At 50.9% G+C, this 13,743-nt stretch overlaps 1 protein-coding gene across 4 annotated transcripts in view; it reads right to left on the bottom strand.

The window, feature by feature from the left end:
* GRIN2A (glutamate ionotropic receptor NMDA type subunit 2A) overlaps nt 1-5,792 on the bottom strand; it is a 400,022-nt gene extending 394,230 nt beyond the window's left edge. For 3 of the 4 annotated variants that reach the window (XR_002342428.1, XR_002342429.1, XM_021086653.1), the window contains exon 1: nt 2,357-2,770. Coding sequence is in view for 2 of the 4 variants with exons in the window: in XM_021086653.1 (XP_020942312.1) it covers nt 2,357-2,770 (414 nt within the window). In the remaining 2 variants the exon portion in view is untranslated. Of the gene's footprint in view, nt 1-2,356; nt 2,789-4,230; nt 4,422-5,007 lie in introns of those variants that run through there. The other variant, XM_021086652.1, reaches the window with a different exon arrangement.

The following is a 13,743-nucleotide window of genomic DNA, read 5'->3' as shown; positions in this document are numbered from 1 at the left end:
CTCCTTTACCCTTAAGTGCAGTCCCACTCTTGTCCAATCCCTATAAGGTAGTTTCTTTCCATAGGAGGGGAAGGTGCTCCTGCCCATTCCCCCTGGACTTCTGAAAACTCCCCCCCTTTTTTTTTTTTTTTGTCTTTTTGCTATTTCTTGGGCCGCTCCCGCGGCACATGGAAGTTCCCAGGCTAGGGGTCCAATCGGAGCTATAGCCACCAGCCTACGCCAGAACCACAGCAACGTGGGATCCGAGCCACGTCTGCAACCTACACCACAGCTCACGGCAACGCCGGATCGTTAACCCACTGAGCAAGGGCAGGGACCGAACCCGCAACCTCATGGTTCCTAGTCGGATTCGTTAACCACTGAGCCACGACGGGAACTCCCTGAAAACTCCCTTCTGAATAACCCCTTCAAAGGAGGAGCAGCTGCCACTTTAGCAAATCAGAGCCTGACCTGGACAGGATCCCTGCATATGAAGGGGCCGCTAACCCACTTCTCTTCCAGCTTCTTTGCCTACAGGTAAGTCAGGTAAGAGCCAGAGCCCCACACCTACCAGCTCAGACCTCCCAGCCGAAGCTTCCAGCCACTTTCCAGTTTGGCCTTTACTGTTATTTCTCCATTGATCACTCGGGGCCCTAGTCAATGCAGAAATTTCACTTTCAATATGGCCACTATTTTTGTGTGTATGTATTTGCTCCTTTGGTCAAAACTTCAGAAGGGAGAAGGAATCAGTGGTAATATTTAGATCCTAAAATCACACGCCAAAACCTGCTGGAATATACCGTTCTCCTTTTTCATGCCTTCATCAGAAAACAGAGGACCCGACAACCAGAGATCTGGTTCCATCACACACCAGGTGGTCTCAACTAAGTCTTTAGTTGCCCTATGCCTCAGCCTCTTCATCTGGAAGTTACAGGAAACTCCAGCAGACTCTAATGTCCTTGTCAGTTCTGAAATGGCCACGCATCAGTGGCAGTACACAGCTGTTCCCTACTTTTTTCATCCCAAAAAGAAGCTCCCCCAAACTGAGAGGTGGTTGGGAAAATACTCAGCCACACAGGAATTCTGCTAGGCTGCAAACCATTGAAAATGAATGTTTAATAAGATACTGCATCAGTTGTGTACTTCAGCTGAATGTGCTGCAGCCCAGGAGACCTGAAAGAATTAATACGGTTCCCAAAGGAGCTGGTGGGAATTGCTGAGGCAGGAGCAGAATCTGATTTGATGAATGTAGAAGTGCTTTGAGAGCCTCAGAAGAAAAGTGCTATGACAAATGTCTGCTCGCTCCATTAGGATGTTCCCTGCTATCTAAGGAACACGCTCCAAGAAGGTCTCAGGGCTGAGGACCACAGCGCACAGTACACTCACCCTTCCCTCCCTACCTGCCCCTGCCCAGTTCTCTCCTGGGGCTGAGATAGAAGCACAGTGCACCTGCAACACCAATCTTCCCCTTTTTCTCATTCTCCACTTTTTTTTTCCTTTACAACCTCCACTTCTGCACAGATCTCAAACCAGGCCCTCATAATATCTCACTCAAATCTTCAAATCTCTCTTCTCTGCACCAACACTCCCAAATGGTCCACAGAAAGACCCTCCCTCTCATTCGAAGCCAAGAGATTTGAACACAACCTCCTTCATTCTGACACCCTCCAACTCTGTTATCAAAACCCAACCTTGGGAGCCCACCCATTCATCTAAGGGTCTGGGAGCCCTTGTCAGTCCCACCCAAGGAACATATAAGGAAAATGCCAGGCCCTCCATGCTCTGGGTCTGCAGCCAGTTCTCTCTGCTCACAGCCACTCCCTGGAGAGACACAGTTCTGTGTGCCGGTAGCCCAGAGCTTCTCAAACTTTCCATCCCTCTTCCACTTATTGTAGAGAGTCTGTGGAATCTTGACGTTTTTCTGCCCTTTCGTGCTTCACCTAAAAACTTTGCATTTTATCCCATGACATTCCCACTTTTAATCCTTTAAAAAGTTTTAGCTGCTTACCATGATGGGGGAAAAAATGGACATTCTCCACAAAACGATCAGGTAAAATTAATATTATTAGCATTAAAATTAATATTAATATTGCTTCAAGTGCCCCCAGGCTCTCCTCTGTGCACTACTTGGAAATCTCCAAGCATCCCACCACCCCATGCTACTTCTGTGTTTCCTGAGTTCTTCCTGACACACTCAAGGTGCCTCTGAACCAAAGCGAAAAGCATTTCCATTCAAGCCCAAGATGGAGAGGCAGGACCTGGTTCTCACCAGGGTCTGTGGCCACAAACCCCTTTTCGACCAAGACAGATGCCAGAGGCTCTGGAATATGACCGGTGCAAACTCGGGTCCTGGCAGCCCATCACCTTCCGGCCTTACCTTGTCAGCCATAATCATAGATGCACCCCCGTGGATGCCCAGGATGGGGATGAAAGTCTGTGAGGAGATAAAATCCAACATCTGGGCCACGGCCTCCTGGTCAGTGTCGTCCCCAAACACCAGGCCGTGGATGCGTGCCCCTGACATGAGGTCACACACGTGCGTGATGAGGCTCTTGGGGTCCGTGCGGTTCATCAGCAGTGCTACCACATTCACGTCCAGGGGCAGCCCCGACGCCTGCTCGGGGCCCCAGAGGTTTCGTAGCTCACGCTCCGTCACGTCGTGGCTGTGACCCAGCAGCACTGCGATGTTCAGCGCCGGGGGACCCTTCTCCGCCGCCGCGCCCTGCGCCGGACCGCGCCAGACCAGAAGGGCCGGCAGCACCAGCAGGGTCCAACAGCCCAGTCTGCCCATAGTCGCCACTTACGGTCCCTGCAAGATGGAGAGGAAGAGTCAGGACCGCGGTGTTCGAGGATTCTAGACAAAAGGGATTACCAACCCAGCCCCTTACTCTAGGAGCCAGGTATGGAACCCATGCCCAGCGAGAGTTGCTGGAGTCACTGATTCCATTCCCCATTCCAGACGCCGTCCACATCCCGCGACCCATCTCCAGATCTATCCACAACGACAATCCGAGCTAATTCTCCATCCCTGTCCCCAAATCCATCTTCACATTCAGCCTCCTCCTCATCCCGAGACTCCAGCCTCCTCTCCATCTCCGGCTCTACCCACATCTCCCACCGCATCCCCGAAGTTAGCTTTGGACCACTGCCCCTGAGCGTAGGAGCACAGAACAACCCTCCACCCACCCCTGCCAGTGCAGACCCAGTTACGGACCCCGCTTCCTGCTCACAGGGAGCAAACTGAGAACCCGCTCAGGAGTGCGGAGGCGGCAGAGACTGTGCATCCCTGCTCCCGCGCTAAGCTAGTTGACTGACCCCGCCCCCTGCGAACCCGCTGGGTTTCGCACCCACCTGCCTCTACTTGACACCCGCTGCAGACCCCGCACCTCTCCTGCGGGGTACACCCCAAGCACATGAGAGTGAGGACGCTTGCTTGTGCGCCCCAGGATCCAGGGTACCTGGGGGGGAACTTAGAGTCCGCCCTACCTCGCGCAGAAGAGCGGTGAATTGATTTTCACTCAGCTGCAAGCAGTCCTAGGACCCGCCCCCTATACGAGCGCGCGTGCAAACACACGCGCGCGCACACACACACACAATCTCTCACGCATGCCATGTGCAATGCAGAATTCCGGAGAAGAGGCACGTCCCCCCGCGGGCCGACACGTGGGAGCTGGCAAAGAACGTGCGTGGGGTGGGGGAGAGAAGCAGGGAAGGTGGGCTCCCAAGAAGCTGACCGAGGTGAACTGTACAGCGCTCCCCCCCTCTACCCCAGGCTTTTCACTTCAGGTTCTGTTACCAAGTCTTAGGTGCACGTCAGCAGTGGGCTGCTCACCCTCACAGGCACGCGCGCATTTCTGCGCACAGCCGCAGGCCGCAAAGAAGCCCAAGGCCATCCCGAGTCCGCACACGTTCTCAGGCGGTGCACACACATGTAGCGGGCCAGGTGCACAGAGCCCCTGCCTGCAAATATCGGCACAGTTGGGCGCGCGAGCACTGGCGCGCGCCCCTTGGGCCCGGCGCTGCTGGAACCAAGGGAAGTTGGGGCGAACTTGCACCTGCCTCGACGCTCTTCGGCAGAGCTCTGCGGAGCGCGGAGCCGCAGCGCCCCCTGGTGCTCATCCCGCGCCTCGCTACCGATGCTCCCTCTCCCGCTTTCTCTCTCCCTCTCCCCAGATCCTTCTCCAGCTCTCCCTCTGGTCGAGTCTTTCTTCTCCCCGGCCCGCCGAGCCCAAGTCTCCCGCTGGGTCGTACCTGTAGCCGGAGAAGGTCGAGGATGCAGTGGGGCGCGCTGCGCGCACGAGCATCTCGGCCGCCTCAGCAGCCACCGGGTTTAGCAGGTTCCCGCATGCTGCGGCCCCCGCGCGCTCCCCTGGCTGTCCCGCGCTGTCCGCATCGCCCCCACGGGGGGCGGCTATCCCAGCCGGAGGCTCTGCAGCAGGGCTCTACCAGGGCGGAGAAGAGACGGAGAGGCAGGGTCAGCCCACGGGTGGGGGGAGGAGAACAAGGGTATAGACTGCAGTCTGCAATGCTCACAGCCCCCTTGTGCGCACGGGGGCTCGACCGGAGATGGGGATCTGAGGTTCCATGCTCGAAACGCCCCCTGTGCGGATCCTAAGACCCTGTGGCCGAAATAGAACTCCACCCCGGGGCGCACAGGAGAACCGGAGCCCCAGGTTGGCCACCCTCGAGAAGCTAACAGGGTACCTCCACCCTCACCCCCTGCCACCTCCCCGGCGCCGGCTGCTGGGAGTTGTGCGGCCAGAAGCTGCTAAGCAAGGGGGGTAGGGAGAGAAAAAGGAGGGAAGGGGGGTTGAGGAGGAGGGGGGGAGCTGGCTGAGTTTGCGATGTGCTGGCACAGGAGAGGGGGAGGGAAGGACTCCGCTCCCGTGGTCCCGGATCCCCGAGGGAGGTGAGATTTTTCCCACGCAACGACCCTCTAGCGGTCCTGCCGCCCCCTCCTATCAAGGCCTCCCACCGTCCTCTTCCCAAAGGGGCCTCCCAGGCCCCGCGTCCCGCGCCAGCACTCACCGCAGCCTCTCTCCACATAGTTCTCAGCAGTGGCCGCCCCTGGTCATCTCCAGGGCTGATGGCTGCGGCCGCGACTGTCAGCGCTCACCCGGCCCCATGCTCCGGCTAAGGCTTCGGCGCCTCCCTCCAAGAGCCTGAGCTCGGCTTCCTGCCCGACTCCGGACAGCAGCTGCCCGATCCTCTGAGCGCGCCCAAGAGCCCTCTCCGCAGCCCAGGCTCCAAGCTGATGTGTGTGTGAGAGCGAGTGTGTGTGTGAGTGAATGTGGGAGCGCGCGCGCGCGTGTGGCCGGGGATCCCCGCGGTCCCCGGCCGAGAGAGGCGCGGGTGGGGGAAGGCAGCTCCCTCCAGCCCTTAGCTGCGGGGCCAGCCCCGCGCCGGGCGTTCAGCTCCCCACTTCCCAGTGGGAGTCCAGAGAGCTCCTGGCTACCCTGTTCACAGCACCGGCAAAACCTGGCTCCCGAGGCGTGCTTCTGCGGTCGCCTCGGAGGAAGAGGAGGAAAGCAGGGGCGCCCCCACGCCAACTTGGGGACTTGTTCTCAGTCGGCTAGACGCAGTAGCCCCCGCGAAAGCCGTAAAGGCTTGGAGCATCAGCGGGTGGAAGAGTCTTTCGTCCGCAGCCGCCCTCCCCGGAGGCGGGCCGAGGCAGACCCCCGCAGTCCCTCGGCGGCGGCGCGGAGCGCGGCCACCCGCTCCCGGAGCGCACCGCGGCGATAAGGCCAGGATAGGTGGCTGGCTGGCGGCGGGGGCGCCTGCGGCGGCGCGCGCCGCTGTCCGTCGTGCTGAAACCACGCTCTCCGCCCGCTCCCGGGCGTCTGGTGCGGCTGAGGAATCAATTATTCAGATCTCCGCTACCGCTTCCTCCTCCCCCAGTGCCTCGCGCTGGGTGCAGCAATCCCCCCTCCACGCACAGGCGCGCTGACACACACACACATACACACACACACACTCCACAGAATCTGTTCCCTGTGCCACCCCCGAACAGGAACCCACTCCTCTGATGTCAGGGAGCCAGAATCCTAAAACTAAAGACATCTCTACATCCTCACTTGCTTCTTTCTTGTTTTCTAAGTTATACCAAACAAAAGTCGCCCTGAGGCTGCCACTTTTAAGCTACCAGCAGAAGCAAGCCAAAAGCATGGGACTGCCTGGGTGTGTGGGGCCTGGTTGGCTTGAATTTTGGCAACTGGGCATGAAAAGCATTGTCAAGGAAGGACCTTTGCTCCCTTCACACTCAGGTGTACCTCTCCTTTCAATACTCCTATCTGCTTTTCTCTCTCAGGCCCTAGAAGGAAAGAGGCCTTCAATTGTAATGGGTTTTGCAATCAAAGTTCTAACCAGGCATCCTGCACTTAATCACCTGATGCCACTTTGGGGCCCATTATTGATCATCCTTTACCAATTGCTAATCTGGAAAATGGGAGGACAGTAAAAAAAGATCAACTTCTCAGGGTTATTTTGAAAATAACCTTTGTAAAAGAAAAAAAAAAAAGCCTGGTAAAAGAACCTCTAAGGTCCAGCACACAGTAGGTGCTCAATAAACTACAAGGGGGCCCGGGAGGGAAGGGACTCCTTCCAGGAATGTAGATGCAGCTACTAAAATGGAGACAGTAAGGAAGTACAATTCCTGGAGACCTATGTGTTTATTATTAAGCCGGTAGTTGTATGTTGAGTTCTCTAGAGTTTAATCATCTCAAAGATAGAGAAAGCATGGGAGAAATTCTGGAGGGTAAATGAGAACGAGGAGCTGCGTTGTACACAGCAGAGAATAGGGAAATGTCCAATTTCTTGGGCCTGTAACTGGGCTAAGCTGAGTTAGGCCCATCCCACAGGTGAAGATCATTTCTTGGACTCTGGCATAGTCCCCTAATTTGGGGACTTACAGGAAGGTTAGGCTTTTTCTATTTAAATGAGGTATAAATTATACACAATAAAATGCATATCTCTTAAGGATTCAGCTTAAGTTTTGAGGTTGTATGCATCTGTGTAAACCATCACCCAAAACAAGATACAGAATATTTTCATCACCTCCCTCCAAAGTGCCCTTAAGGTCCCTTTGTTGTTCGTTCCACTTCCTCCCAGGAGAAATCACAATTATGATTTCTTACATCATGTACTAGCTTTGCTTATTTTCGAACTTCATATAAATGGGATTCTAAACAGTATGTTTTTTGGTGACTGACTTTTTTTCACTTTAATGTTTGGAAAATGTTACATTCTGCAGTGAGATCCTGCTGTATCGCACAGGGAACTATATCTAGTCACTTGTGATGGAGCATGATGGAGAATAATGTGAGAAAAAAATGTATATATGTATGTGGGACTGGGTTACTTTGCCATACAGTAGAAAATAGAACACTGTAAACCAACTATAATGGAAAAAAAACAAAAATCATTAAAAAAAGAAAATGTTACATCCTGCTGCATGTAACAACAGCATTTCCCTTTTTATTGCTGAGTAGCTTCCATTGTATGAACACTCCACACTTTGTGTATCCAGTCTATTGATGGACATGTGGGTTGCTATATGTGCAGTTTTTAAAAACACTGATGCCTGCACTCACTTTATATCTTCTACATCAGAATCTCTAGGGATGGGCCAAGCATTTTTTTTTTAATTCTACAGATGATTCTAATACTCTCCTGGTTAACAACCACTGTGTTTTCCATCCTTGTAATATCAATGCTGACCCTGAAATAGTCTTTGATAAAAACTATTGGTATGAAGAGTTGGAAGTTACTCATGACCAGACTTGCAGAAAGTTAGATCAAACAGGTGTGATGGTGACCTCTTTTGAACAGAGAAAGAAGACAGCCTTTCTTTGAAGGAACTATGTCCCTAAGACAGACCGAGACAGCAGGGGTTGCTCCAGGCTGCAAGCTCCCCAGTTTGGAGAATGACTTAGGCACCTAGAGCTCCACTAAACTCTGGATAGAAACTGTAATAACCATGGGATGTCACCATGACAATTTTATCCTGTGCCATGCTAAAAAGCTAAACCCACCATGCAGCTTTGGATGATGAGTAGGATTTTGCTACTTGAGACTTTCAGATGGAAAACCTTCAGAGCAGCTATGCTGACAAAGTCCATGTCCCCCTCTAAAAGGCCCCCTTGTCAACAATGTTCAGCAGTCAATTTTGCCAGTTGGTTTTATCACATTATTTACATCATTAAAGTAATTGAAATTACCTAGTCTGGTCTTCTGGAACAAATTGTTTCAGTTGTTCTCAATCCGATTGATTTATCTTCAAATGCTCAGCTTAAAAATGACCCCCAGGGTTGCCATTTGCTTTGAGCCACTTAAACACCGCTGTTAAAAACCAACCACCATGTCATATCTACGGGGGAGAACTAAAACAAGCCAACCATTGATTATGCATCTCTTTATGCTTCCATTCTCAAAGGAGATCGGTAAAGAATTATAGCATTTTGAAGCTGAAAGACCCTTAGAGACTATCGTGTATGCTGTATTTTCTTCTTTCAAGTAAGTTTAAGGAACTCTGCCTACCTGAGTAACTTTAAGGTGAATTCTTACTAAAAATTTGAGATGTCTTACAGCTAAAAAAAGTTATTAGTCCAGCAATAGTCCCAAAGAAATTAATATAGAAAACCACTCCACATAATAGCTGCTACCATCCTGCAGAACTATTATTTCTTTTCTTTTTTTTTTTTTCTTTCTTGGCTTTTTTAGGGCTGCACCTGCAGCATATGGAGGTTCCCAGACTAGGGGTCGAATCAGAGCTGTAGCTGCCAGTCTACACCACAGCCACAGCAACACAGGATCCTTACCCCACTGAACAAGGTCAGGGATCAAACCTGCATCTTCATGGATGCTAGTCAGATTCATTTCTGCTGAGCCGCAACGGGAACTCCTGGAACTATTATTTCTTTGAATGTTTTTTGAGAATTAGTGAACTGGCCGAACACCTTTATTTTGCCTATGAGGAAAATGAGACTCAAATGGAACTTTAGAACTAGGAGAGACAAAATGCTAAAGGTAAAATTTGGAGCAGGAACCAGAATTTTTGCTTTGTCTATTTTGTAAAATTGTGTATGTGTGAAATTGTGTGTGTATGTCTGTGTGTGTGTGTGTGTTTGCATCCCACAAGATTACTGGGATTCCAAAACAGTATGATAGCATTCTGAGAGACAAGGATAGAGTAAAAAAGTAATTTAGGGTTGTGGAGTAACCTAAACTCCAGACAAGCCACTACCTTTGGGTATCATTTTTGTCACTGGTCACCTACCATCACCATCCCTCCAAATTCCATCCTGTGGGTTCCGACACTTGAGCTAACCATGGTCCCAGCCTTCTTGACCTTGTCTTAAATGTCCTGTGCCAAGGCAGCCATCACTAACCAATTCTTTAATTATCTCAAAGGTTAGCTAGACCTTCACAAGCTTGCTCAGTTCCAGGTATTTTGAGTAGCTCCACCTACGGATTAAAGTTGGCTCCAATTTGCCATTTCTAACTTAGCAAGTTCTGATGGATTCCTGATTTTGAGCACGACCTGATTCTAACTGCCTATATTACCTTTACTTTCTCTTGGATCCTAATCTCCGTGTTATCTGATGACCCTATGACTTTCTCCTCTTGAGACCCGTTTCCTTATTTGTAAAAGAAAGGCACAGACTAGCCAAAATGACCTCAATGCTGCCTTCTTCATTTGATGTTCTATGATCCTGTGACTCTTCTTGAAGGTCTTAACTCTGGAATCAACCAAGGCACTAGTAACCCTTCCTTAATATCTTAACCAAAAAGGCTAAAAATCCCTCTCTGCTCCCATAACCCATAAAGGTATCAACAGACCTAATCAAAGGGCAAAGTTTTTTCTAAACAAATCTACTACTAATCTTGACAACTAAAATGAAGACGGTAGTGTAAGATCCCATTCCTTGCTGATCTTCGCCCAAAGCTCATCTTCACCCAGAGTCCTCCCTTATATCAGAGAGATGCCTAAGAGGCACCAAGGTTATACACTGAGAAAGGACAAGAAGTCAGGAGTCCTACAATCTGCCGTTTGGGTCAAAGTCATTAACCTCTCCAGGCTTCAGTTTCTTCATCAGTAACAGGAGAGTAAAATCACTCTACCTCCCCCAGCGCTTACTAAAGATTGTGAATGGATATGTCTTAATGTGAATCCCTCCAAGAGCAGTAAAGGTTCCGTACCAATTCCAGTGTGGGGCAAGTGGGAGGAGTTCCCACACCACCAAGAAACTCTTGGACACCAGATGGGTGTTCTACCATTCCACCCAATTCTGGCACCATCTACCTGGAGACGGCACTAGACTCCACAGGTTAAAGACTCAGTCCCACAGGACTGCTCTTGGCTTCAGAGGCCAAGGACAAGTCCAGGTTGTTATCTGTGCTTCAGACCTACTGGCTAGAAATCAGGTTCTCATGACCCCCTCCCTTGGGTCTGGGTCATGATGCTAGCGCAGCTCATGAAACTCGGGAAACTAGTTTACTGACTATATTACCAGTTAATTACTGGGAATATTTAAAAGATACGAATCAACAGCCAGATGAAGCCCCACAGAGGGCAAGGTATGGAGAAAAGGTATGGAGTTTCATGCCCTCTCTAGGCACTCGGCTCTTCCCACAACTCCACATGTTCACCAACCTCGTAGCTGTCCCTTTGGGTTTTAGGGAAGCTTCGTTACATAGACATGAGTGAATGAATCATTGGCCATTGGGGATTGAATTCAATCTCCAGGCCCTCTGCCCTCCTCTGATGTCCAAAGCTCTAATCACATGGTTGGCTCCATTGGCAGGCAACCAGCCCCATCCTTAGGTGCTTTCCAAAAGTCACCTCATTAACATAACAAAAGACACCTTTATGCTCTCATCACTTAGGAAATTCCAAGGGTTTTACCAGCTCTGTGCCAGAAACAACTAAGACCAAACATATTTTTCTTATTATAAATCACAATATCACAAGCAGACCCTGAGATAGGAGCTAGATAGAACCTTGGTTTCTTTGGGAGGTGGTCCAGGAAGGACAAGAGGAAGTGGGAGTGGAAGAAGCCAGTCAAGAGTGTGTTAAGGGGAGCAACTGGGTGCAACTAAGTCCCAATCTAGCTGAAGACTGACTAAGAGACTGTGAAGAACACATCCCAGAATTATCCCACTTGGTGGCAAGGAATCAGGGGACTTATCCACCCCCTCACCCTTCACTGGTTGAAGGTCACTCCTGGGGCATTAACTCCCCATCCTTCCAGCCTTCTCTGTGCACAGAAAAATGTAGGAAGCCATCCAAATGAATTTTCTACAAGTGACCTTGTACACAGGGTGGGCCAAGTAGATGGGAGCCGGGCACTGACCACGCAGGCTAATCAACCAGGAAGACATGGATCAAGTGAAGGCACCAAAGTGTATGGGGCTGAAGAAAGATGGCCAGGCCTCCCCTGAGAAATGAGTCTGGGCCCTTACTACTCAGGCTTTAGACAGGAAGAAGCTGAACATGTGCGTCACCTTTTATCAGCCAGTCACCCTGCCTGCAAGGAAATATGGCTCCATCAGTGTTTACAAAGCTGCCCAACCAAATCAGCAAGTCCCCCTCTAAGAGGATGAGCAGGGAGGAGTCCCTGAGGTGGCCTCACTGGCCACACTCCTATACCCCTAGCAAGCCCCCAGTCTCATACTCACTGACATCAGGCAGCTTCTGAGCCCCGAGGAAAGCACGCTGCTCCTTCTGGAAATGCTTCCCTGATGGGCTCGGGCTTCACTGTGCAGAGACCTGGGCCGCCCTCAGCTCTCTTGCTCGGTGGTGGCTGGGTCAGAGCCATCCCTCAGGACAGTGCTTTGAAAGCCCCGCAGCCAGACCACGTGAGGCCAATTTCCCAAGGCCAGGAGAACTCAAAAGTCTCGTCATTCACAGCACAACGAGAGAGGCTCGGTCAACTACAACTCTGTCTGTTGCATGGTCTGCGCTTAGGGAGAAGACTTCTCTGGGAAACATCTGGATGCCGAAGAGAGAGGTCATATTTCCTTGTGCCCAGGATCATCAAAGCATGCCATCATGAAGCAGCAGGGGGCCCAGGGAGGGCACCAAACTTCCAGCATAGCTCTCTGAACAAGAGGACACTGAGGCCTTGGAGACAAGAAGAAGGGCACCGAAGGTCACACAGTTACCAAGGGTCACACAAAGCCTTTTTTTTTTTTTAGGACTGCATCTGCAGCATATGGAAGTTCCCAGGCAATGGGCTGAATTGGAGCTTCAGCCACCAGCCTACGACACAGCCACAGCAACGCAGATCCCAGCTGCATCTGTGACCTATGCTGCAGCTAATGGCAATGTTTATGCCATTGAGTGAGGCCAGGGATCGAACTTGCATCCTCATGAATATTAGTGGGGTTCTTAACCCACTGAGCCACAATGGTACCTCTCACACATAGCCTCTTACTAGATTCTTCTTGTCACAAGCCCAGCCCTTTCTCTATCCATGAACCCTGTTGGGTGTGAATTCCAGTAGAGGCTGCCAGATGGAAAATCACTACAAATTATTCCTGGAGGGTGGGAAGATAGTCCCTGGGTACCCCTTATATCTGCATCATAACTGGTCAGGTCCAAAGGCATCTAGGTGCCCTGGACCCTTTGAGTTGGGAGTTGGGGTTGAGGGTAAAGAGTTGAATGAAAGATGACCCAGTTACTGAGTTCTGCCATCCAGGAAATTACTCAAGGCTTCAACTGTCGGAATTAGAGCCCTTCGTGGTCATAAAACAGGGACTATCTCACAGTCAAGCACTGACTCTGCCCAAGGACACCACTAGCAATAGGCAGAGCTAGGACCTGAACAATCTGTGTCTGGCTCCAGAATCTGCACTTTCAACAAATACATTATCTGCCCAAGTCACTAGTTTGCTAGGCATCGTTAGATAGGTCCCTTACCCTCTCTGAGGTTTTTACTTCTCCTCTCTTAAGCTATAAGCATGCCATATCAGCAATTGCTAGTGTTAAAATTTACCATAACCCCTTCTGTGAGCCACCTCTCACACATAACCCAGATAGAGGGAGCAGTGAAAAGTGATGTGCTCTCGGGTTAAAAGTGGGAAGAGAATAGGGGTCTGGTGCTCACCCTCAGTTTCTCCTTAATCCTTTCCCAACCCAACCCCACCCACACCATAGCTCCTGACAGAACACTCAGACTCTGATGAACACTTTCTGAAAATGTGGTCCAACCCCTGCAATGAATAGAAGGAAACCAAAGACCCATCAAGAGCAGAGGAATAGACAGAATCACTCAACAGTAAAGGACTGAGCAAAGATTAGAATCCAAGACTCAAGAGCCAGCTAGGCTTAAAAAATAGAATCTGAACCCTGGCTCTGAAACTTACCAGCCGCATAGGGTTAGGTCCCTCAGCCTCTCTGTGCCTTGGTTTCCTCATCTACAAAATGTGGATAATAATAGTACTTAAGTATGGGAAGTGTAAAGAGTAAGTTGAGACAACACACTTAAAGCACTTAGCATGGTGCCCAGCCACAGGAAAGGTTTGACAAATGCCTGTTATTAGCGTGCTTATTATCACTGAATAGGGACCTTTGGGACTAAAGAAGAGGTTCCCCTGATGTGTTCTGTCCCCTGACATTCTGACATCTTCCGGGGCTGTGTGCTCTGGGAGGGGTGGCCCACGGGGTGGAGGAGGCAGCCATTGGCCGCCCTGCCCTCCGGCTCAGCGCGTCCCAGATGGTGCCCAGCGGGGAGCTGGCCGGCATCGCGCTGGCAGATCCTCCCC

Source organism: Sus scrofa, chromosome 3 (assembly GCF_000003025.6).
Source record: "Sus scrofa isolate TJ Tabasco breed Duroc chromosome 3, Sscrofa11.1, whole genome shotgun sequence".
Lineage (NCBI taxonomy): Eukaryota > Metazoa > Chordata > Mammalia > Artiodactyla > Suidae > Sus > Sus scrofa.
The sequence above is the reverse complement of the archived record's forward strand: the minus strand, read 5'-3'. Positions and strand labels throughout refer to the sequence as shown.